Raw genomic sequence first — 23,753 nt, forward strand, 5'->3', positions numbered from 1 at the left:
GATTATATTATTATTAGTTTATATAATCACAGAATCACTAATAGCAAGACCTAGGCACCTTTGGCCAAGGTTTCGTGTTCAGGCATTCAGCCAATTGGGTTGCAGGCCTTATTTTCGTAACGATTGACCTTTGAATCTATTGGTTAACGAACAAACAACAGCGGATTGCCTGAACACGAAACCTTGGCCAAAGCAAGCATACCTTATGTGCGGGCCCCCTAGGGCGACGCTGAATAGGTATGCGCAGGAGACTAGAGGTTAATGGGTTAACCAAAAATATGACAATATCTCTAGTTAACCCATTAGGCCGCGATTGGTTACGGATTTTATCTTAGTAACTAATTATGCATACAATTATGCATACCATAAATTTAAAGAATGTCCCTTGTATGCCGGTGGCCATAAAATTACAAATTACTAGCATGACATTATGGCTGATTAGTGATTAAATGCGTCAAGCAATGGGTACATTTAATCACTAATCGACCTGAATGTTTACAGGAACACATGCCACAATTATTACAGTACTTACAGGAACATGCCACAATTCACTGCAGGAGACTTAGAGGAACTTGTCAGAACTTGTACTGTACAATTAGAGTTGGGAATGATTAAAATATATTTATATTTTCATAAACTTTTAGGATGAATCAGTTGTCTTACCTAAATGGACAAATCGTGGCACTGCCAGTTGTCCCAAATGTGGCCATAAGTACATGACAGCACGGAAACCAAAATTATGTGAGGGATGCCACTTTGAAATAGGAGGTTCATATGTGCCTAAGCCAAAACTGAACATTCCAGACTGTGTCATTGTTTACAAAGAAGGTGATACTTCTCTGTATTCAGTAAACAGCAGCACGAGGGATGATCGGTGCTTGGTTTTGATGCAAGGAACAAATTGCCTTTGTTACCATGAGACATGTAAACAACAACGAGCAATCCACCTAAGTTCTTCAGGAAGGCCGTTCAGCTGTAAACATAGTGAAAAGATTGACAGTAAACCACAAGAACCTTTCGAAAAGTATTTTTTAAGTGATGAATCCATCAGAACCTATCCAGCTGACAATGGCACTCAAGAAACTATATTCTCCCTAATGAAAAAATTGTCAGCATCACAAGCTGTTGCCATGAAAGTGTCTGACAAAAATTTTGTTGTCTATGGAAAAGCATCAACATCAACTCCAATATGCTATACACATGTTCAATTCAACAAGGTACAGTAGGATTTGATTTCACATCTGATCTTTATATCAGATAAAGATCGGCTGCTTATGTTTTATCTAGTACGTAGTATATATACACATTTGGAGTTGCAGATACCTGTAGCTGTTACGGTTATTGGTTGGTCATACTGTACATTTTCGAGTAATGCTGCTGACCACCCTAGTCTAATAACCTACATAAACTCACCTACTGTACTTAATGCAAAGGGTACCATTTATAAATCAAATTAAATATACATGTGAATTTGTGGCTACTGTAATCTGCTATTGTCCACCTGTAATTTTTTGTCAGGGCAACTACATCTGCTCCTCCAAAGACTGCAAAAGTCATGGTGGCAACACAAAACAGTTGAAATCGAAGAGGATCTGCCTACATGTACATGTTTTGTTGTGTGTGTTGAGGGAACATGTTAGACCAACAGCAGTCCCAACTCCAACCTCCCCAGAAGAAATTGCTGAACCTCGAACCAGCTCAGTTTGTCGGCAAAGAACTGTGGATTTGATGGCTCGTTGTTCTCTACCATACCCAGTGCCGAACAAATTTATCATCAAGTGCAGAAACATTGATGCCTGGAGTACTGCAGGGATAGAAGATAAATCATGGCCATCTTCATTTATACCTCCACAAGAATCATGTGAAATGTGTGGGACTCAACTGAGCTTACCTAAAATGAAGCCAGGCTCAGATGGTAAAGCTTTTCTCATGACACATCAACATATGTTTCATGTGGTGGAGGTGTGTGTGGTGAATTCTGCAAGAATCCAGAATGCCAAGCAATGCATAGAGTGTGGCCTTTGAGTGATGGTGAGTATCAGTAAATTCACACCTATTTTAGTAAGACCCAGGATTGGCTCCCTGTGCCCTAATGCCAGCATAAATCATGCCAAACTCTCTTTTAAAACCAAACAGTTCAATTTTTTGAAATAATTTTTTTTACAAAGCATTTCTTTAGTAAAACCACACCCAAAACGCCTCAAGAATATATAATTTTTCGACCATGATAATATAATGTAGTAATATTAGGCCATCGTTATGATGAAATGTTGGTAGAAATTCTCTTGAAGTTCTTTTATAAAATTAAACAGCCACCACATTTGTTTTGGATATACAGTTGAATTCGTGAACTCCTCTAAATGTGTGACAAATAAGACCTTTTTGTCGATGATTTTAGTGAAAAATTCAACTGGAACCTGTTGTAGTTCACAAGAAATGTCTCAGATATTCCGTTCATGTCTTTTTTTATTGTCATTTTGTGGCATTCCGAGCGGGACCCTACTATCAGTATCCCCTGACCAGATAAAGCAGCCCAAATTGCCTTATTTAAAAGATCTTTCAAAATGCATGATATATGAAGTCCCTTTACAGCTTTTCCATATCTTGCTTAGTTTTCGAAATATTTCAACGTAAAATAGCAATAGCGTGCAGTCCGCCATCTTGACGCAATTAACCAAATTAAAATGACATCACAACTGGGATAAATCTGTTAAAACTTCTCAAAATGTGACTGAATTTAATTGAAAGGTTTCATAAAATGTTCCAAGTTTATTGCATGATGTATTTCATACATTCCAGGTCTTTTTAATATTAATGACAAGGTCTTGCTTGCATTGGAGATTTTGGTGGAATGGAGAGAGCTGTTCAAGAGAGGAGTGCCAGTCAAAGTATTTGTTGAAAGTACAATCAGATCATGGTGCGCGACGACATGTTCTAATGTAAGAAAACCACAAACACTACATGTGTTTTAAAACATGAGTGTATGTGTTTTGTGTGTGTATGCATATGTGTCTTATAATACTGTATGTCACTTTACGTATGCTCACTACAAATAACAGACTGAAGCCTCTTTACACCAAATACATTTTAGAATCAGACATTATTTCTCTTTGAGGATGTCATTCCGTCAAGCGGTCAACAAAGGTACTTGGTGGAGCTACTGTACAATGGGTTTTACTGTTTCGAGGCTATCACAGAAAGATCATTAGATGACGTTATCTGTGGTGTCTGTGGAGTTGCAGGAGAGGTATATTGCGGCGATGGAAATGAAAAGAACTGCTGTGATCTGAGTTGTGTAAGTGTATAAATTTAAAACTATGTTGGCCCAACTAATTAACCTGTCAGATACCCATAAATTTATTATGTAAAGACTTTTTCTTAGGTTAACTTCAATAATTCCTCCTCAAATAATGAGTGTGAGCCTGTTTCTTTGGAAGACTTCCTGATGAGAATAAAAAAATACTGGGTGGAGAAAACCACATACACAAAAACAGAATTAGATGATGGTAAGGTCGATGCCGCAACAGTACCTCCTATCATTGCTCCATCCGCTAGAGCAGAGAAAGTGTATAACACGGAGATGCAGAAGAGGAGTGTGTATTTGAAGCCAAGAAAAGAAATAAACGGTGAGTACACGGTTTTATCTCAGAACATTTGTGATGGAAAGCCAACACACTCAATTAGTTATGTATTTTAGGTGACCCTGGAGTTTTACATGCACTGATGAAGTCGAAGAATCTTGACATGAACGATATCGATTCATGGAATGCTGATTCTCTCCGTGCCGTATGTCAGGCTTCTGGCATAAATGTTGCTGGCATGTCAAACGTAAGCAGAAAAATTTAAAATTTGGTAAAATGACTTTTATTAGCAGAACTTTGGTTAAAAATTCGCTGAGTAATGTCTAATGACAGATCTCGTTGATGTGTGCCTGGGGTATCTTGAAACCTAAAGAACTACTGTAGCATACCTAGGCCTATAACCGTTATAGGCGTAGGCCTATAACGGTTTTTAAGAAACAGAAGGGTTTTATTCGTTTTATGCACCGACCTGATAATTAAATCCGGTGTAGTTATATAATTTATATAAGTCTAGTTATATAATTTATTTATCTTTTAATCAAGGGTCTAATGGTTGCTGAGCTTCGATCGTTGTATGCAACATTGTTGGTTGGCATCTCTCCATGTCACGAATTCACAAAAGTTATCGGACATACTGGGGGATTCTATCATTTTGTTTGCCGCCATGGGGTATGAACGTTTTCTTTTCAGCTAAGTTCACACGATTACTAATGACATGTATTGATAATATTTCATTAATATTTGTTTGCCAGGCACACGTACTGCACATATATTGTATAAACTTGACGATTTTATTACATTTAAGACAACTGTTGGATCAAAGTTCTTGATGCTTCAAGAGTCTGTTCGGGATGCAGCAGACATATATCTTTCCCTGAAATACCCACCGTCGCTTTTCGTGAATGATACACCATGCACGTTTTCAAGGCATCTTGATATTCGAGCGCCGAATGTCACAAAATATCTTTGGGGAGATAACGTTGGATGTTTCGAACCACCAAGCTTAGACAAATGTCCATCCCAGGTATTGTCTTTTTTATTGGAACATTTCACCCCATTACATGTTTCTGAAAAATGACGGAGGCATTTTTCGAGGGATATGGGTAGTGATTCACTCTTGTCACTCACAGTGTTTAAATATCTAGGTTTTAACCATAATTGCGTCGAGAAATGTACAGTATGCATGACAAAATGCGGGAAAAGAAACCACCTGTTTTCAGAATATTGTGTGATGCAGATAGTCATAGAATAGTTTTAGTTTGTCTGCAATGTTTCGTGAAATCGCAGACATCATATCGAGAATTTTCCGTTATTTCACAAAAGAAATATCGGATGACCCTTGAATTTATCCTGTATTTTAACTGAAAATTACTTTGTTTTTAAGGTTAGCGTACCTCACCTTGTACCGCTGGAATTTCAATCTAGTAGAATGGGATATAAGGACGAGAAAGAGCTTCAAGAGTGGGAACACCCTGTGACTGGTCATACACATCGCTATGTTGTAGGGGATAGATTTCACTCCTCAACAAATCCCCACAAATCGCCTCTATGCAGATTTCATGACTTGAATTTATGTGAACAGAAGAATGCCATTAAAACGAGTTATCAGGAGAGCGAAAACAATAGAAAAAATTTTTTACGCCTTAGAAGCTCCACGATGCAAAAATTTTTGGTTCATTTTCATTACAATTACCTAATGGACTACTACCACAACGAGAAGATTGTGGAAGATCTAACCACCAAGATGCTCGGTCGTGTAAGAGAAGATGAAAAATTAGTCAGAGGCCCATACCATAAACTTGTTGTTGAAGAAAAATAAGGTGCGCCGCATATTATGTAATGTATAGCGTTTTAACGTTTCTGCCAAAGGTTATATGTCAGAGAGGAGCACACAATATGAACAAGTGGCAGTTTCATACATCTTAAAACTGCCAATTCTCTATTTCCGCTGTTTGGATCTCTTTCCCTTTATTTGTTCAGTACATTTTTCGCTGCAGAACCACTTCTGTCTTTTTGGCGGAATCTTCTCTAAATTCGTACATTTCCTGAAATATAAATAAAGATTATTATAAGTAATAGCATGGCATTACGGAAGGTCGATAAGTGATTAAATGTAACACAAAAGCCGAGAGAGCCTGAAATATAAATAAAGATTATTATAAGCTAATTACTATGGTACCTGTCAACACAGAATAAACATATAGGGAGTTAGAAATATACTTACAAATGATACCACTGACCGCAATTGTCACATTGTACCCAGTTTTCTCCAACGATTTCTTCGTCGTCTCCACAGGGACAGTCCTCTCGCCGCTGGATTTTTTGTTTTCTGCGGATGAGAAAGATGTTATTTGCGTGTTATATTCACAGATTTTTCAATTATACTTAAAACTGCTAACGTATAAAATCCTAGCATGTATTATACCTTCAGTGCTATCGTTCATAACCCCAAATGCTCCTTGCGCGAATAGCAGTTTCCTCTTTGGGTTTACCTCACTATTACTCGGGATGGGTGTTTGATTAATACCTGTTTGATAAAAGGTGGAAATTGTCCTTACAAAAATTGTGCATGTGACGTTTAGGGAATCGAACTTTAACAACTCAGATTTTCTAAATCTGATACAATATTGGGTGCGGATCTCTCTAGACGATCTTTATGACGATCGTCTGAAAAATTTGCAACGATGGCTGTTAGAGTCGTGCCAATAGAAGCGTTCCGAAAAATGTTGAGCAGTTCATTTCCTAACTTTGACCAGTTCATTTCCTGACTTCCTCAACAATTTGGTCGAAGCTGAATGCTCTTAATTGCAGTCAGTACATGTGTGCAAGTTGCGATCACAATATTTATCAGTGTAACGACGTACCTGAACCTGATGCAGTATCTATCGCAGTATCTATCGTACGATCATGTGCTGTTGGCTCTTCACTTAATAACCGGCTTGCTCGTTCTACTGCTTTAACAGCCTATATTGCAAGAAAGTAATGATCTGGATTACCGAATGTTTATGAGGTACATGAATGTGCCAGATACAAATACATTACAACAGGCTACGAAACTGCAGCATGCAAAATCGAAATGAACTCTGAAGCGAAAAATATAGTTAAACCATTCGATGTTAAACTGGAAAACAAAATTTTGAAAATGTGGTTTATAACCGGAATAAATTCTTTCATTTGTCCACTTTAATTCATCCACCATGCACAGTTGCAAACAACACTAAATGTTTATTTAACTCTTGAATGACGGAATAGTTTTGGCCAAATTATACTCTGTCTATAAAGTCAGGCGATTTAGCTCGTCGTGCAGAGAGAGTACCTATCATTGACAAGAAAGGCAAAGAATTAAAACGATAAACTTTGTAAGTTTTCCATACCATGTCAAAAGCCTTTAACCGTTTCGGGGTGAATCTGTTGTACAATTTCTTTGATTCAGGTGACAAAAACTACAAAGTGAAACAAAAGATAGGTACGTACTTAAGAAATTATACTGATCGACTGGACACAGGACATATAGTATAATAGGTGTATATGTCATTTGCGCGGATCAGTCATTAGCATTCGACAACTTTCAGCTATTCAACATTTGTGTTACTCTGTAAGGTCACTTGATAGGTTCGTATTTTAATTTTTGCCTGAATGATTAGATTTTTGCAAAGTCCTTTTCAACGTCACTTTTATGGGGGAAAGCTTTGAGGCGGACTTGTGGCAAGACGGCAAGTCTACTGAATGACAAGAATAATCGTGCAAGTTCAGTGTTAGATTCCGGTATGCAATGTAGATGAAATACTGTTAAACAACTACAGTTTAGTGGACCAACGTTTGAAATAAATACCTAACTTATATTATTTGCAGATACTTACTTGTGAATAGTCTTGCGCATTTGACGGCGATGAAGGTACGTCGTCATTTGTATTGTGATATCCTTGCCTGATCCTATCACAATAATCTGCAAATGAGATCATCCATGAATAACTTTGTATTAAACTTTACACATAGGACTCTATACAATTGTTAATTAAATAAAAGGAAACATAATATTTTTAAAAAAATATGTTACTCCTTCAATACTATATCTACATGATTCTATATAGCATGTACGATAGCGATTTATAGATACGAGTCGAGAGAGAGACGTACCTGACACTTTTTCCACGATCTCTTGTTCTATGGAACGGACCGTGTCTGCCTCATCTTTCTCCAAATTTCTTTCCATGTCATCTCCGTGTTCTTCTTTGTTTGTCAGCGCTTCGATAAAGTCCACGTCTGGCTGCAGCTGACCGTTATTACCAGTAACTAGCATGCAAGTAAATAACAACGTTGTTGAAATGGCGATCTCAATATATATTTTAAATCCCCAATTATGTACCTTTATCTTTTAGCCGAAAAACTACAATTATGCGTCATTTTAATTTAGTATCATTTCTGTAGTAGAGTTTACTGTAAATATCAGGATTAATTAGCCTTTCTCACAACGCCATTTTTGGGGTACTTTTTTGCCAATCCTGCGATTGTAGCACCGTGTAACGGCGACATTTTATAATCTTTTGCGTGTATGATTCTACAAAGTCATAGCCATTGGTATTTACTGAATTTTACTCAGTTTATAACGTCAACAACCATACTGAGTAACTCAAAGGGAAAAACTATCGGCGCTTCTTATATGTTATCAAAATGTCTTAAAATGTTCGTGAAAGAGAAAAATTACGCTTGCGTATGACAATAAGGAATCATGGTATATTGGTATGTTAAAACAATACTTACCAAAATTTACCCACTCGATAAAAAGAGGGTCCAATAACTTCTGTGGGATTTTGAACCCTTGTCCAGTTGTTACAAGCGTTGAATTCCTTTTAGAGCGCACGTCAGCGAGGTTTGCGTTGCTGCCTTTTGCGAAACAAATGCTTCTCTGTTCCCAGCCGTTTACTGTGGAACTCTGTATTTCTTGTTTTACTTCCTACAAGTACAGAGCGTTTGCACATGACGTCACAGCCCCCATTTTAGTGTTTCAATTGGAAAAAAAAATTAATTAGACTCTTTTGTCTGGAATACCAACATGGCTGCCATGGCTTTTATTGGGTTGGGCGCCGGAGAATGAGTGCAAACCTCATTTCAATGGTGCAAACACTCTTACATGAATCTATGCATAGTAAATCCGCCATTCTGAATTTATTACATGTAAAGTGCTGAGCAGAATATCCATTACAAATCCACATTTTGTGGCGCCAACTTTTTGACCGACTTGATATGGGAGCCTACATTCTATGCATGGTTATAATACTGTATTACCTCGTTTAAGCAGCCTTGAATAAATAATTTTAAGAGCAGCAAACGAGTAAATACATTATTAACAAGCGCACTTCTCAATTTAAAAGACTGAGCTTCTTACCGTCCAAGAAACGTTTTGCATTTCTCCTATCATGACCGTCTTGATGCAAATGGCTTTCTCCCACGATCCGTTTTCTGTAATTTGGACCTTTGGGAGTGGATTTATCCATGTCAAACAAGAAACCTGAATAAGGGAACGGAACTTTAATAATTAAGTACAATTATTATAATGCATTAATGGCAACTCCCGAGCGAATAATGCGTCGTATATACGCGTTTCACAACTTACATCTTTCGATTTTGACTGCAGAATAAGTGAATAAATATCCACCATTAATCTTTGTATAGTAGACTTTTCCGCAGAACGACTCATGTTTCCCTGTATGACCATGGTGATGGCATTTGTTAGGTCGGGATGTTTCTGAGCAGATGCATGTATCTGTGTGGAGAAAAAGTTCAATTAATTTATGAATTCTAAACTATTCCCCTTGCACAGGTATTGAAACTGTTTTTAAAATAAACATATGAAGTAATGACCATATAGTCAAAGGATAACTGTCGGTGTTTTAATGCTGCTACCGTCCAATTCGGCCATTGACGAGAAAAATCGTCTGGGGCCAACTCATGAGTGAAAGCCTATAAAGTTTTCGTTTATGTGAAATCGTGTTTAACCAAAATCCAAAATTCTTTTTGATGCATGTGTTAATTGAAGGAGGATGTTCTGTTTCTCTTATCATGGCCCGTGTTGAAACAGCGTTAGACGTGACGTAATGAGCGAAAAGGTCTATTTTAGTTGCTTTTTTTCATCGCATTTCCGACAATTTTTAATAAGAAATGACTGTTATTACTCACCATTGTGTACGTAATGAGGTTATATGCAACACCTTTAATCCATCGCATTTGACATCCTGTATTGAAATGCGCCTTCAGAATGCATTTCACATCTTCAAAATACGATTCTATTATCTCTTCATAGATAGGAAGAAATCGCATGCACCATGCAACCAGAATACCCTTTAAAAAGTTAAGGAACCATTAATAATTCATAAAGAAAGACAAGGGAAATCATTACCATATCGGTGGTTTTATACCTGATAAAGAATCATGTAAACTTTAGCAGTGATTTCCTTAACTTAGACAACGTTTATTTTTAAAATTAGTTCCCAGTCCGTGCTTTATCAGATATAAAACTCTCAGCTGTCGCATCGAGTTTTATATCTGATAAAGCAGCTTTCGAGCAACTGTCTTTGTAATTTTCTGTCTGTCTGTTCGTACGTCTCATTAACTTTGTATCCTTATTTGTCGATACTTGCCTTATTGCCACAGCGAATTTTGTCCAAAGCAGCTTCATTGTGGTCTTTCATTGGGATTGAGTCGGTAGTCGAACCTGACCACTCTCCTAATATCCTGTTATAGTATGGGAATTATAGTAGATTTGTTACAGACTTCAGATGTTACATTTATTTTCGCTAACCCCAATTAGTCACTTCCCAAACGAGCAGAGGACTGGGTCTAGTTGATGTTTGGAAGGAGGTTTGGAAGGACATCAATCTCCGAGCCTGAATCCGACATATAGAAAATTGTATGTCCGTTTGAATTACGCATCCTATTCCAACAATCAATCAGATTTCTTCCTGATTATCCCAGAGCCTTCGTTTCCTTCCCAAGGATCTCAGGCTCGGTAAACGAGATTAGGAGGACATCAAGTTATAGTGAGATTGTGAGAGAGCTAAATATATATTTAAAGTTGCCTTATTATTATTGTTGCATTATTATTGTTTGCATTTTTTTTGTCCGTCAACACTAAGCGACGAGAACCAGTCCTCTGCTTGATTGGGAGACGGCTAATTCATATAAAATATTTCTTAGTGGCATATTGTATCATCATATATTATACCTCGTATAATATGCGTTGTTGTACATTGATTGAATTGTATACATTGGCATTTCATGTATTTATACCTTTGTACTTCTTTTTTATTGCTGGAAAGTAGTAAGCTTCCTTTCGGGTACAAAAGACCAGATTTGGATGAACCCTGCGCCAGACCACCCTGCACCTGGTTCAAAAATTCACCCAGATTCTGGTTGATTATTGAATCGTCAAGTAAGGATACCAAGGACGATTTGCTTAAACTCTCCAATGCCATTTTTCTAATAAATAAGACAAAAACGCAGATTTTTCACAACAACTTAATACTCAGAGTACATGCGCGTATTGGACACTCGGTGACACGATAATTTTCGAAAGAATATCTACATTATGTTAAATTGATAATGGGAAAGTGCAACAGTGAGTAATATAACTGATGTTGACGCCATTCCCTTACTCTCCTTGCTTTTAAATAAATATGATTAACTGATTGTTTGGAAGAAAATGAAACTATAAACTGTAAAAACAAACACCTGACCCGGTCTACAAGAAGGAGTTAAACCCGGACCATTGACAAACGCTATGGTGTTTCATAAAGTTCATATACATGTTATTAGTATACTCACCCAGATGTGCCAGATGTGTTCTGATTCCCACCTGATAATAGTAGTGGGTGACGACTTTGGGCAATTCCCTGAAATTTGGCAATCAGACGTAACGTCAGAGTCTTCCCGCAATTTCTCTCCTCAGAGAATATCAATCCCAAATTACTTTCACCTGTTAAAAATAATTGAAACCAATAAGTTTTGACACCTCTTTGCATTGATTAGGGACCATTAGGGGATTAACGTAGACTGTTTTCAGGTGCCCCTTTATTTACCCGTCGAAGCTTATAATACAGAACGTATAAAAAAAACGTGACTTAATATTTATCAATATATCCGCTTTTTTTTTAAACAAAGCGGATGTGTTTATAAACACCCTGTATATATAAGCATAAGTAATATAACACAAACTTTACCATATTTCTCGTCATCTTTGGACGATCGAAGGATTCTTGTTGCGACAAATGATAGCGACATCTTAAAAGGATGCTCGTTTACATCAAAGTAAGAAGACAAATCTAAAAGCCTGTATAAAATTTAATATGAGAATATTGGCCATCACAGGCTATAAACTAAGTATAATAATACATTTTGAGAAATTATTTATTAATTAACCGTATATATGAAGCTCCCTTGTGGTGTGTGGAAAAATCTACTACGTCATAAAAATGTCTACGTCATCCGACGATCACAAACAACGATTTTTCGTGCACGATTCGGATTCTGGCGTATGTAATTGCGTCAGTTGACTGCATTTTAAACTTCATTTTTAAGAAATGACGATGAACTTCGGCGTCAGCACAAAACATAACTCGGCCAAGGTCTGGGCACTAGTAGGTATGGTACGTAAAGACTAGGGAGCTACCTATGACAGCAATAAAAAAATTTTATGCTGGATTTATATGTCTACTTTAATCGAAAGTTAAAGTTCATGTACAAACAGATACCTTTTTGTCGCTTCGAGCAGTCGATCCATCTTTAAAAGATGCCGATCAATTGTGGTTGCGTAGTGGAACAAAGCATCCCGGCCTGACATGTCTAGGACTTTATATGCACTGTCCCGTAAAATACAATTGTCCTCGATGTGAAGCTAAATAGAAAAGTCAACATAGAAGATGTTCGTTTATGCGATCATCTAAGGTTACAGAACACCTTTGAGTGTTAATTTTGACAAATATATTTCTATTGGTTTCATTAGTGCCGTGCAATCCCGGAAAAAAAACCCGGCTCCGGGTTTGCGTTAGTACGTTTTAACAGTTGTATGATCAGGGCTGCCTAGAACTTTTTGGAAGCCTGGGGCAAAAAAAACCCTCAGGAAGTTTTGGGGGGCCCTTTTGTTCCTTTGGGGGGCCCTTTTGGGGCTCTCTTAAGGATGGGGCCCAGAGCAAAATGCAAACTTCGCCCCATCCCTGGGCGGCCCTGCGTAGGATGACGTTTCAGTGGGCAGGTACGTTTTCGGACGTTTCATTTTCAGGCGGCTTCAATGTTAATAAAAGCAACTATGACTGTGATAGAACGACAGAAAAGTTCGAAACGTGGTACTTCTTAATGGAACATTGAAGCCACGCCTTAGAAACGTCTGAAAACCTGCCTAGAAACGTCATCGTACCACCGTTGAAACTTGAAACTATAAACGCGACAACTATTCGCATTTTGATCGGTCTACCGTCTTACGTCTACCTGCATCCGCAGTACCCTCGATTGGAGCTAAGCGGAAACACGTCATGGAAAACCTGGGGGGGAACATGATCTAATTGGACATGGAACAAAACACGTTTGGCTGTAAACATTTGACGTTTACCTGTAACAGTTACTGTATTTTTCCCGCGAAAATGTAACAAAGTAAGAACATTGCAAATTATTTTGAATTTATCCACTATAAACGCAAAATTCACAAATTTACCGTATGTTAGAACTTCACGACACTAAGGCCTGTTGTATACGTCGAATTTAATTCAGGCGAATTAAATTGCACATTTAGAATGTGTTCTAAATTTGGAATATTGACAGTTGACAGTTGAAACGTAAAAGTTTGTAGTAAAATTATGTGACGTTTGAAGTCCAAACAAGTCAGATCGCGTTCGTACTAAATTTCATCTTGTGTTTGCCGTTTATATCAAGCTGGCCCGCCTAAGCGAGATCCCGCGTTCATTGACCCAAGATCTCGCCTAGGCGGGATGGAAATTTCCCAAAAATAAACGCAATTACCCGGGCTGGCTCGCTTTGGCGAGGTAAGAGTTATTACTAATACTCTATTCACTCGATTATATCGTTGTGAATAAGATTTTTTCGACAGATTTCCATCTTAAACGGTATCTGTTAACGATTCTGTGGGTTACAACCGTGAAATTTGCTTGCGAAGCTGCGAATATTTCACGTTCGTGCGAAAATATGTTTATATAATAATTAATATGCTATCTATAGCCGTGAGACGAGTAGTTTTTTGTGGCGAGCTAACCCGCCTCAAAAGTCTCATGTGATGAAATCAGCCCTGTAAAGCGAGCTAGCTCGGAGATCCGGGCTGGCTCGCCTCCATACAAACACCCCTTTATTAATGACTGTATATATAGTTGCTTTGGCTTCCTTTGTGTTTCTCCCCGACTCAAAATTTCTCAACAACGCATGTTATTCGATGGACGCAATTTGTTCAATGTCTTGTCGATTACAATTATTAAATATCACTTTCTTACTGAGACCGAGCGAAACAGTGTGTTTTGTGGATATACAAGAACGAAAATTATGTATAAAGCCATTAAAGTGCCGAGTTAATTTTAGACCAACATATATTTGGAATAATTTTAGACCAACAACGGGGCAACATATTCTTCCGAGAAAACATTACAATGAATAATGCCCGCCACATTCGTTTATATTATATGCATACAACTTAAAATACCGTCTATAATACAAATAATACTGATAATACACGTCAAATACTTACCCCGGGCTCAAGAAACCAATAATTAGCCGAATTTGGAATGTTTTGATAACCAAAATGTTGAGTACCATAGACCACTCTCGCTGTAGCATCATCGGTTTCGTTAAAAACATTCCTGTAGTCCTCCAGAAGTGATTGCCAGTAGGTCAAGATCATGCTGTTGCTAACATGGGTCTCCAAGTTCAGAGTTCCTCCAGGAAACTTTGACCTGAGTGCATCGAGCAATTGCCTTTTCCCGTCAAAGCAACTGGCAGTCAGCGTAATTTCTCTACAAAAGTAAAAATCATTGGACCTTGTTCATACATTGCACCAAATGGACAAATGATTGAATGATCTAGCAACATGGAATGAAGCATTCATAGTATTCAGTACCTCGTAAATTGGGAAGAGAACACAAAACCAGTTGCGCTTACAAGCCACTGTCCTTCTCCAGATAAAACATGTTCTTTGGTGTGTACATTGTGCACTTCTCCCACTATCTTCAAACAAAAGTCGCTAAATCGTTTTCCTTCGTAAAAAGTAAGTCCTCCTTCATTGACGAATTTGCTTGTGCGTTCCATAGCTGTTCGTGGGCGTGAGATTGCATATGTGTTCAACTTGAATTGCTCAAAAATCGAAATCTGCCTTAAAATGTATTTTTATCATTTAAAAAAAGGGTGCGCAAAAACGAGGTCAGAGTAACTCTATATAGGGGGGGGAGAGGGGGGGGCTACAGCGGCTTATGCGCATCGGTTTTGCTCATAACAAAGGATACTACAACATTTAAAATTTGCTGTGCAAATTTCGCATGTTAGTCGTATATTTCCGAAATTAAACTATAGTATAGCAAACCAAAATGGTTCAATTTTCTGACAGTTCATATGATTATTTTACGAAATATGCATATATTTACGCTAATTATATTTTACACCTCCGTTTCCAGGTGCTTCTTTATTATATCTATTTTGAGTGTGTGATGACATCAGTGTTTGACAATGAATGTTGTTTAACCTTTCTGTTTACGACTTGAGCGCGGTTTTCGAATGCTTTCGTAGCCTTAACGATAGTTTTGTGGTAGTTTTTCGTCTGTTTTCTACCCCCAATTAAAGACTAGTGCGGTGAATGCGATGAGTGCGGTGCATGTGACGCACGAGTGTGAGTTAGACTTGTGCGGTGAATGCGATGAGTGCGGTGTATGCGCTGAGTGTGAGCTAGACAAGTGCGGTGAATGCGATGAGTGCGGTGTATGCGCTGAGTGTGAGCTAGACAAGTGCGGTGAATGCGATGAGTGCGGTGTATGCGATGAGTGTGAGCTAGACAAGCGCGGTGAATGCGATGAGTGCGGTGTATGCGATGAGTGTGAGTTAGACTTGTGCGGTGAATGCGATGAGTGCGGTGTATGCCCTGAGTGTGAGTTAGACTTGTGCGGTGAATGCGATGAGTGCGGTGTATGCCCTGAGTGTGAGTTAGACTTGTGCGGTGAATGCGATGAGTGCGGTGTATGCCCTGAGTGTGAGTTAGACTTGTGCGGTGAATGCGATGAGTGCGGTGTATGCCCTGAGTGTGAGTTAGACTTGTGCGGTGAATGCGATGAGTGCGGTGTATGCGCTGACTGAGTGTGAGCTAGACAAGTGCGGTGAATGCGATGAGTGCGGTGTATGCGATGAGTGTGAGTTAGACTTGTGCGGTGAATGCGATGAGTGCGGTGTATGCCCTGAGTGTGAGTTAGACTTGTGCGGTGAATGCGATGAGTGCGGTGTATGCGCTGACTGAGTGTGAGCTAGACAAGTGCGGTGAATGCGATGAGTGCGGTGTATGCGATGAGTGTGAGTTAGACTTGTGCGGTGAATGCGATGAGTGCGGTGTATGCCCTGAGTGTGAGTTAGACTTGTGCGGTGAATGCGATGAGTGCGGTGTATGCGCTGACTGAGTGTGAGCTAGACAAGTGCGGTGAATGCGATGAGTGCGGTGTATGCGATGAGTGTGAGTTAGACTTGTGCGGTGAATGCGATGAGTGCGGTGTATGCCCTGAGTGTGAGTTAGACTTATGCGGTGAATGCGATGAGTGCGGTGTATGCCCTGAGTGTGAGTTAGACTTGTGCGGTGAATGCGATGAGTGCGGTGTATGCGATGAGTGTGAGTTAGACTTGTGCGGTGAATGCGATGAGTGCGGTGTATGCGATGAGTGTGAGTTAGACTTGTGCGGTGAATGCGATGAGTGCGGTGTATGCGCTGACTGAGTGTGAGTTAGACTTGTGCGGTGAATGCGATGAGTGCGGTGTATGCGATGAGTGTGAGCTAGACTTGTGCGGTGAATGCGATGAGTGCGGTGTATGCCCTGAGTGTGAGTTAGACTTATGCGGTGAATGCGATGAGTGCGGTGTATGCCCTGAGTGTGAGTTAGACTTGTGCGGTGAATGCGATGAGTGCGGTGTATGCGATGAGTGTGAGTTAGACTTGTGCGGTGAATGCGATGAGTGCGGTGTATGCCCTGAGTGTGAGTTAGACTTGTGCGGTGAATGCGATGAGTGCGGTGTATGCGCTGACTGAGTGTGAGTTAGACTTGTGCGGTGAATGCGATGAGTGCGGTGTATGCGATGAGTGTGAGCTAGACTTGTGCGGTGAATGCGATGAGTGCGGTGCATGTGACGCACGAGTGTGAGTTAGGGTTAGGGTTAGGGTTATGGGCCTTAAGTTAGACTGGTGCGGTGAGCGCGGTTAAACCTACGGATACCTCCACATTCTGTCCGGCTGCGTACCTTTATGACATAACGTAAGCATGACAGCGCGCTAATGATCAAACACAAAACACGTCAATAAAATTTCAATATTTATTGTTCATTTTTTGTAATTATTTCCATAATTATTACCATTACCATTACTTATTAACCAATCAGCTGGCCAATGAGCGTACCTCTTGCTATGCCTACGTGCTGACCCGAAGATGAGGAGAAAACTGAGTTATTAAAAACAAACCAAAAAACCTTCAAAAACTATTCAAGATTATTAAAAAGAAAGAAGGGAAAGCTGAAATTACCTGAATGGATATATTTAAAACATTTGAGTGACGTTTTGTTGCCGTAATTCTGTAATATGAGGTTATATTTTACTACGAATTTAAAATAGTTTTTGTTTCGTACATGCGAAGTCGAAAACCTTCAATTTTTAACAGCTGGAAAAAACGGGGAAAACATTTTAACCTCGTTCTGAAGAAAAAAAAACGGTCACAAAATTTATGTATGTTTTAAGAAATTCATATTTTTATAGTTTTGTTTGTACGAAAAACAAAATCACTTGTCTGTGTTGTTGTCGTTTTCACGCTGTAAATTAATTTTCGCTGATAAAATGGCCATTTAGTACTACGAAATTCTCTTCTGTGAAATATAATCCTAAACTTCTGAAATTTTCTCTTAAAATATTTTAATCTAGATTTCAAGACTGGATGCCAAAGAAACGACGTATTGAAGGGAGTAATGACAAAGGTTTACTCGTGATAAAAAGTGTTTGGGAAATGCAAGAAGATCGCGTCATGAAAATGATTTCGTCGTTTGCGTCTGAGGATGATGATGAAACATTTACTTTGGGAGGATTAAATATTGCACCAGCAGAATCTACGGCTTTGTTCAAATTTTTAAGCCACATCAAGAACTTGAAAAGGCTTCAAATCAATCGTTGTACTGTGACGAACATTACTATCCGTGAATTGGTTGAGTTTTTGAAGAAAGATAACCATGACCTGGAGAATGACAACTGTGAACTTACTGAACTAAATGTAACTGGCAATATTGGTTTAACAACTGAAGGTGTTAAATATTTAAGTGATGCTTTGAAGAATGACAACTGTAAACTTACTGAAGTAGATGTAAGTGAGAATGATTTAAAAACTGAAGGTGCTAAATATTTAAGTGATGCTTTGAAGAGTGAAAACTGTAAACTTACTAAACTAAATGTAAGTAACAATAGAGGTTTAACAACTGAAGCTGTTAAATATTTAAGTGATGCTTTGAAGAATGACAACTGTAAACTTACTGAACTAGATGTAAGTGAGAATGATTTAAAAACTGAAGGTGCTAAATATTTAAGTGATGCTTTGAAGAGTGAAAACTGTAAACTTACTAAACTAAATGTAAGTAACAATAGAGGTTTAACAACTGAAGGTGTTAAATATTTAAGTGATGCTTTGAAGAATGACAACTGTAAACTTACTAAACTAAATGTAAGTGTCAATGATTTAAAAACTGAAGCTGCTAAATATTTAAGTGATGCTTTGAAAAATGACAACTGTAAACTTACTGAACTAAATGTAAGTGGCAATCATTTAAAAACTGAAGCTGCTAAATATTTAAGTGATGCTTTGAAGAATGACAACTGTAAACTTACTGAACTAAATTTTAGTGGCAATGATTTAAAAACTGAAGGTGTTAAATATTTAAGTGATGCTTTGAAGAATGACAACTGTAAACTTACTGAACTATATGTAAGTGTCAATGATTTAAGAACTGAAGGTGCTAAATATTTAAGTGATGCTTTGAAGAATGTCAACTGTAAACTTACTAAACTAGATGTAAGGTTCAATGATTTAAACACTGAAGGTGTTAAATATTTAAGTGATGCTTTGAAGAGTGACAACTGTAAACTTACTAAACTAAATGTAAGTTACAATGATTTGAAAACTGAAGCTGCTAAATATTTAAGTGACGCTTTGAAGAATGACAACTGTAAACTTACTAAACTAAATGTAAGTGACAATGATTTAAAAATTGAAGGTGTTAAATATTTAAGTGATGCTTTGAACAATGACAACTGTAAACTTACTGAACTAGATGTAAGTCACAATCATTTAAAAACTGAAGGTGCTAAATATTTAAGTGATGCTTTGAAGAATGACAACTGTAAACTTACTAAACTAGATATAAGAGGCAATGATTTAAAAACTGAAGGTGTTAAATATTTAAGTGATACCAAAAGTGACAACTGCAAACTGATTTACTAAATGTAAAGTCGTATAATGGCTGCAATCCTGTAAAACGCATCAAATGTTTTTGTTTAGCTGTATATTACAGGCAAATCATATTAATATTTTTTTACACAACACACATTGGTTATTTTACTCTCATAGTTTTTTATAACAGCAAATGTTATTTGAAATGTTTTTTGGTGGAATATATTTTGCCTGTTTTGATGAGAAGTTTATGAGAAATTTATGTTGGAATTCTTTACCAATAAATTTAATAAATCAGTTTGCATTGCCATTGTTTAAAAAGTTAATCAGTGTTTGTAGTTTCTGACAAGGTTTTTATTGCTTTGTAAATAGTTTCTTGATTGTATATGATTGTAATTCTAATAACTTGTATTTTGTAGTTTGAATAATTTGTAAGGTAGATTTCTTTAAATAAACTCACTGAACAGTTCTATGTTTAAGATAGGATATGCAAGCATTGTGTAATTAAAATAAACTTTTTTCAGCTAATTTTAATCCTTTGTGTTGTGATCCACCTCGACCAAAGACCTTCCGATATAAACACAGGATAAATTTCGTCTCAGGAAAGAAACTTTAAGCTGCTGAGCCGATATTCAAGTGTGAGATCACTTTGACTGTTTGCGTCAGTTTGACAGCAAAGAAACACATGATATTGTCTGGGAGATTTATTACAGGATTGCCAGGATCTTGTTATATACTTATTTCAATTTTCAATACCTCAAAGCAATCTTACGCTTCGTTAACCAGGATCATGTAAACAGCTCCTAGCCTAGGCTAAAATAAACTTTTTACTACTAATATTAATGCTTTGTCTTAGCGATCCACCTCGTCCGAAGATCTTCCTATTATAAAAAGGGGATGAATTTCGTCTGAGGAAAGCAAGCTAGCTTGGGTACCAGGTCTGGATCATCTTCATACAAACCAACCCATGCATGAGACATGCATTGTCGTTGTTGCAAAGAAATTTGCCACCAGTATCAAAAAATATGTTTTAAACAATTGTCCAGCTCGTCCAAGGTTCAACCTACACCCCGACAATGGACAAAAGACAGTAAAACTCGAGCAAAAAAAAAAGAAATATGCTAAAGCGAATGATCTTTGCTTTGTAAAAAGTGTCAGAAACACGTTTGCTTTCTAGGTGCAAAATATTCTTTTTTGAATTGTTATCAAAAATTATTCGCAGTTAAAACAAAAAAAATACCGAATTTTAAGAACTTGCAGCCGCAACTATTTTTTTTGTATTGAAAGGAACGATATAAGAAAGTGTTTCCAACAATGATTATTGAAAGATATGAACCCAATTACACTGAATCAGAACACTTGGGTGCAATTTTATGATGTGTGTGCTATAGCGTGAAGCTTTTATCTTTGCTGAGCGCTGCACGACTTTACTTTATACGCGAGTGCAGTGTTTATGATTATTGCGTGGCTGTTGCTCAGTTTTGTAAAGGAAAACTGTCTGAAGCACACATCATTGAGTGCTACGCATTGTACCCAAACCTAGCTGCTTACGTTAAGTTTAAGTTCGACCAAGCTAATGTTTGACAACTTCACGGAAACCGCGCAGAATGGAAACATGATGGAAACACCATACCACGTGACTAAGACGGCCATTCACGAGCTTAAACCGCAGAGACTTTTCAAAGTTCGCCATGTTTAAGAACAAAGTTTCGTTTTTCAAATCAGTTGCCCGTCAACAAAGAAACACAGGAAAATACTCCACAAACCTGGCGATCATTTGATTAAAAATTTTTAAAGCTTAGCGCGCTGCATGCGACGATTGATGCGAAAAGAAACTTCTTGTCTTCTTATCGGAGAATCTCATATCAATACTTCTTTTATACATTCACAATTAATGCGCTTGCAAAACTTGATAACTGTGAATATCTTAACAACTTGAAGTCCTTTAATTCAAATTTGTCGTACAGGAATGGCTTGCCTAGAAATATATCCGCGTTTAAATTTTACAGCTTTCAGTTCAGTTCATATTTCGCTTGCAGTTTTGCGCAATCAAGCCATTCATATATTTAAAGCATTCTAACAGAAAAACAGAATTCATTTTCCTGAAGAAAAGAAAACTTTGATAGATCATTTGAAGTGAGTTTTTGCAGCGCTGCGGCATCGCTATTTCTAAACTCACTGCTCTTCCCGTTTAGCTCAGGAAGCTCGTGTACCATTCTTTCATGAACTGTAGATACCAAATATGCAGACAAAAAGAATGAACATTGAATGAAGTCTGCCCGCAAGAGAGAGAGAACTTAACCTATGAAGACTTTAGGCAATGGTAATATTCAAGAAATCTGTATATTAGGTGTTTAAAGGACATGAAAATAATAGCACACGAGCAACCGCCCTGAAAAGGAATGTCCCTGAGTGTGCGGTAGTTGATCACCAGGTTTTGACCGAGGTTGTGTACCCAGAACTTACATGCAGATACCACACACAACATTAGTCCTGGGTACCAGATTAACCATTGCCTGAACTCAGGCTAACAAGAAAAATGTATACCTAGGGTGATCCCTCTTTCATCCGGCTGCATGGCGTCGCTTTATATCCATAAACGATCCTTTGTGACGGTGCTTGATACAACCAGTACCACCAGGGACCCCTTCGAATGAAAATGTTCATTTCGTTTTCCAGAAATACCGTGTTTGATATCATGCAGTACTATTGTGGCAAGTCCTCAAGCGCAACAACCTCTTTCGACCGATGAGGGACATCCGATTACGTCATGGTTGTTCTTTAATCCGTCCTCTTCGCTTCTGTCGTCTTTAGGGTTCGGTGAATTTATTGTTCGAGGTTTAGCAGCACAAATCTGTGAAACAAAAGGCACGTGTGAGCGTAAATTTGAGCAGCACCCCGAAGCGAAATGGCTTTAAAACTGACAGGAATGTTTTCAAAATTGGGACAACTACCGACTAACAATTACCTTGTGACCTTCAGAAGCATTTGTCGGCATTTTGTTGACATTAAATGCTCTCTGATGACGTCTTTCAACGCGAAACGTCACCGTGCATGGTTTTAGTTCTTTTCCAAATCTTGTAGAAATTCAGGTTATTTCACAACTCGTAGCTCCTCGTTCTACAATAGACATCCACTCAGCGCATCTTTGAATGCTCTCTAGGGACGCATTACAATGTAAATCATCGTCAGTGATTCTTCTGAAATCTTATGAAGATTTAAGTTTACTGCTGTCGACACATACCATCGCCTCATGACCACTCTATCGAGATTGTCGAATTTTACATCCTGAAATTGAAGATAAAGTAAACTTTAGTTACACAAATAAATCTTAGGATGTTTTAAAACATTACTACAACAAATTAGGGCAGAAAATACGAAACAAAACGAGAAACTAAGCTATTAAGATAGACCTTGTGCTTACCAAGGTGTGACTTTAAAGTCGGCGTTGAATGAACGCGTTCTCGTCGAATTAACGAAGCTAAAATTGAAGATAAATCAAGAATAAGTTACACAAATCAAACAATGAATATTGTAAAGCATTATAACGATGAAATAAGACAATAATTTCAAGAAACGACCGCATATAAACGGCTGGTATTTTAAGAGAAATAAACACGCTAACTTAACTCATTGTAATATCACATCATTTCAACGTAAACGCAGATAAAATATCATTTAATTCTTATACTCACTTCGTCTTCTTGTCTTTTTCTTCTAAGTCATTTTAGAGAAGCTTTAAGCAGGGTTTTTTCCTTGTAAAATATGTGACGTTCTCGTCCTTTTGTCGTGAACGGACACCAAAAAAGTGGAAGAATCGCAGTAACATGCGACATGCGCCTAGGGCATGACCAAAATTAAGATTCGAATTTGCCTCCCAAATTAGCTCCGCGTCCTTGACCCTCATTTGTCGTATTCTTTCGTCCGACGGACAAACACGGAAAGTAACGGGCGTATAACTGGCCCTTAAATTAGGTGGGGAACTTTATGAAACTCGGCCAAAAAGCCTAGTGTCCCACTCAACCTCTGGGCGGAAAACCTAAGAACAAGCATGAGACGAGGGCTTATACTTTCCTTCGATGGGTGAGACACTGTGTCGACCGAAAGTATTCAAGAACACGAGTGTTAAAAGCAAGCTATCATACATAAAGTTCTGCCTGTTTAACACGCCTTGGGGGGACTCTCTTCAATATTCAAAAATATCAAAAAATGGTCAAGGGTTGTAGTGGTTTTTCAATCGCTCTACAATTGCCCGTGTTTTTGATACAATTTCAATTGATCCTTCCTATTCCTGAGGTATCCATTCTCTATTTATCGTTGGGTCAATATCTGCAATATTATTTTTCACACATTTTTCCATTTCTTGCAAGAACCACTATTTTCAAGATTCAGTTTTCAGAAAACTTCACAACAACCTCACGTTTTCTCCTGAATTTCTTGTCTCCGCAGGTTTACCCAGAATAAATTTTACCCAGTTTATACAGTTCGCACAGAAAAGGTAGGGCCAATTTAA

At 38.0% G+C, this 23,753-nt stretch overlaps 3 protein-coding genes and 1 long non-coding RNA gene across 5 annotated transcripts; 1 reads left to right on the top strand and 3 right to left on the bottom strand.

Moving 5' to 3' along the window:
- Positions 1–1,980: 1,980 nt before the first annotated feature.
- Positions 1,981–5,793, top strand: LOC114528656 (HMG domain-containing protein 3-like). Of its 2 annotated transcripts, none has more exons than XM_028550328.1 (8): positions 1,981–2,031; positions 2,800–2,939; positions 3,092–3,295; positions 3,383–3,626; positions 3,698–3,828; positions 4,125–4,250; positions 4,387–4,605; positions 4,966–5,793. In XM_028550328.1, the coding sequence occupies exons 1-8, from the start codon at positions 2,004–2,006 to the stop codon at positions 5,398–5,400; spliced, it is 1,527 nt and encodes a 508-aa protein (XP_028406129.1). In that variant the 5' UTR covers positions 1,981–2,003; the 3' UTR covers positions 5,401–5,793. The 2 variants fall into 2 exon arrangements, with proteins under 2 accessions (XP_028406129.1, XP_028406130.1); XM_028550329.1 differs by having other exon boundaries at positions 3,116–3,295; positions 4,966–5,792.
- A 163-nt stretch (positions 5,794–5,956) lies between these two features.
- Positions 5,957–14,984, bottom strand: LOC114528714. The gene is made up of 16 exons (XM_028550391.1): positions 14,692–14,984; positions 14,323–14,587; positions 12,329–12,471; positions 11,798–11,907; positions 11,403–11,553; positions 10,804–11,057; positions 9,998–10,038; positions 9,759–9,920; positions 9,196–9,345; positions 8,968–9,090; positions 8,343–8,535; positions 7,719–7,874; positions 7,442–7,527; positions 6,956–7,024; positions 6,446–6,545; positions 5,957–6,108 (listed from the first exon to the last, which is right to left on the bottom strand). Exons 1-16 carry the CDS (start codon positions 14,877–14,879, stop codon positions 5,957–5,959), a joined length of 2,343 nt encoding a protein of 780 aa, XP_028406192.1. The 5' UTR covers positions 14,880–14,984.
- A 329-nt stretch (positions 14,985–15,313) lies between these two features.
- On the bottom strand, positions 15,314–17,177 carry LOC114528715 (histidine-rich glycoprotein-like). Its single transcript, XM_028550392.1, is given in 3 exon segments — positions 15,314–15,899; positions 15,901–16,235; positions 17,169–17,177. Coding segments are annotated over 3 exon segments (852 nt in total). The 3' UTR covers positions 15,314–15,391.
- Positions 17,178–22,214: 5,037 nt separating this feature from the next.
- Positions 22,215–22,828, bottom strand: LOC114528659. Its single transcript, XR_003687519.1, has 3 exons — positions 22,665–22,828; positions 22,485–22,528; positions 22,215–22,399 (listed from the first exon to the last, which is right to left on the bottom strand). It is a non-coding gene; the product is annotated as an uncharacterized LOC114528659 (long non-coding RNA).
- Between the last annotated feature and the right edge of the window lie 925 nt (positions 22,829–23,753).

The sequence above is a fragment of the Dendronephthya gigantea genome, unplaced genomic scaffold (assembly GCF_004324835.1).
Source record: "Dendronephthya gigantea isolate DGI-Jeju-01 unplaced genomic scaffold, DenGig_1.0 000051F, whole genome shotgun sequence".
Lineage (NCBI taxonomy): Eukaryota > Metazoa > Cnidaria > Anthozoa > Malacalcyonacea > Nephtheidae > Dendronephthya > Dendronephthya gigantea.

Bases quoted from the DNA above. Each gene is read 5' to 3' on its own strand.
- LOC114528656 (XM_028550328.1), top strand. From the start codon at position 2,004: ATGCATAGAGTGTGGCCTTTGAGTGATG. The intron at 2,940-3,091 runs GTAAGAAAACCA...AATACATTTTAG, and splicing joins GCGCGACGACATGTTCTAAT to AATCAGACATTATTTCTCTT. The intron at 4,606-4,965 runs GTATTGTCTTTT...TTTGTTTTTAAG, and splicing joins TAGACAAATGTCCATCCCAG to GTTAGCGTACCTCACCTTGT.
- LOC114528714 (XM_028550391.1), bottom strand. From the start codon at position 14,879: ATGGAACGCACAAGCAAATTCGTCAATGAAGGAGGACTTACTTTTTAC. The intron at 11,058-11,402 runs GTGAGTATACTA...CTTATTTATTAG, and splicing joins AACACATCTGGCACATCTGG to AAAAATGGCATTGGAGAGTT. The intron at 7,875-8,342 runs GTAAGTATTGTT...CTTGCATGCTAG, and splicing joins TATCGAGTGGGTAAATTTTG to TTACTGGTAATAACGGTCAG.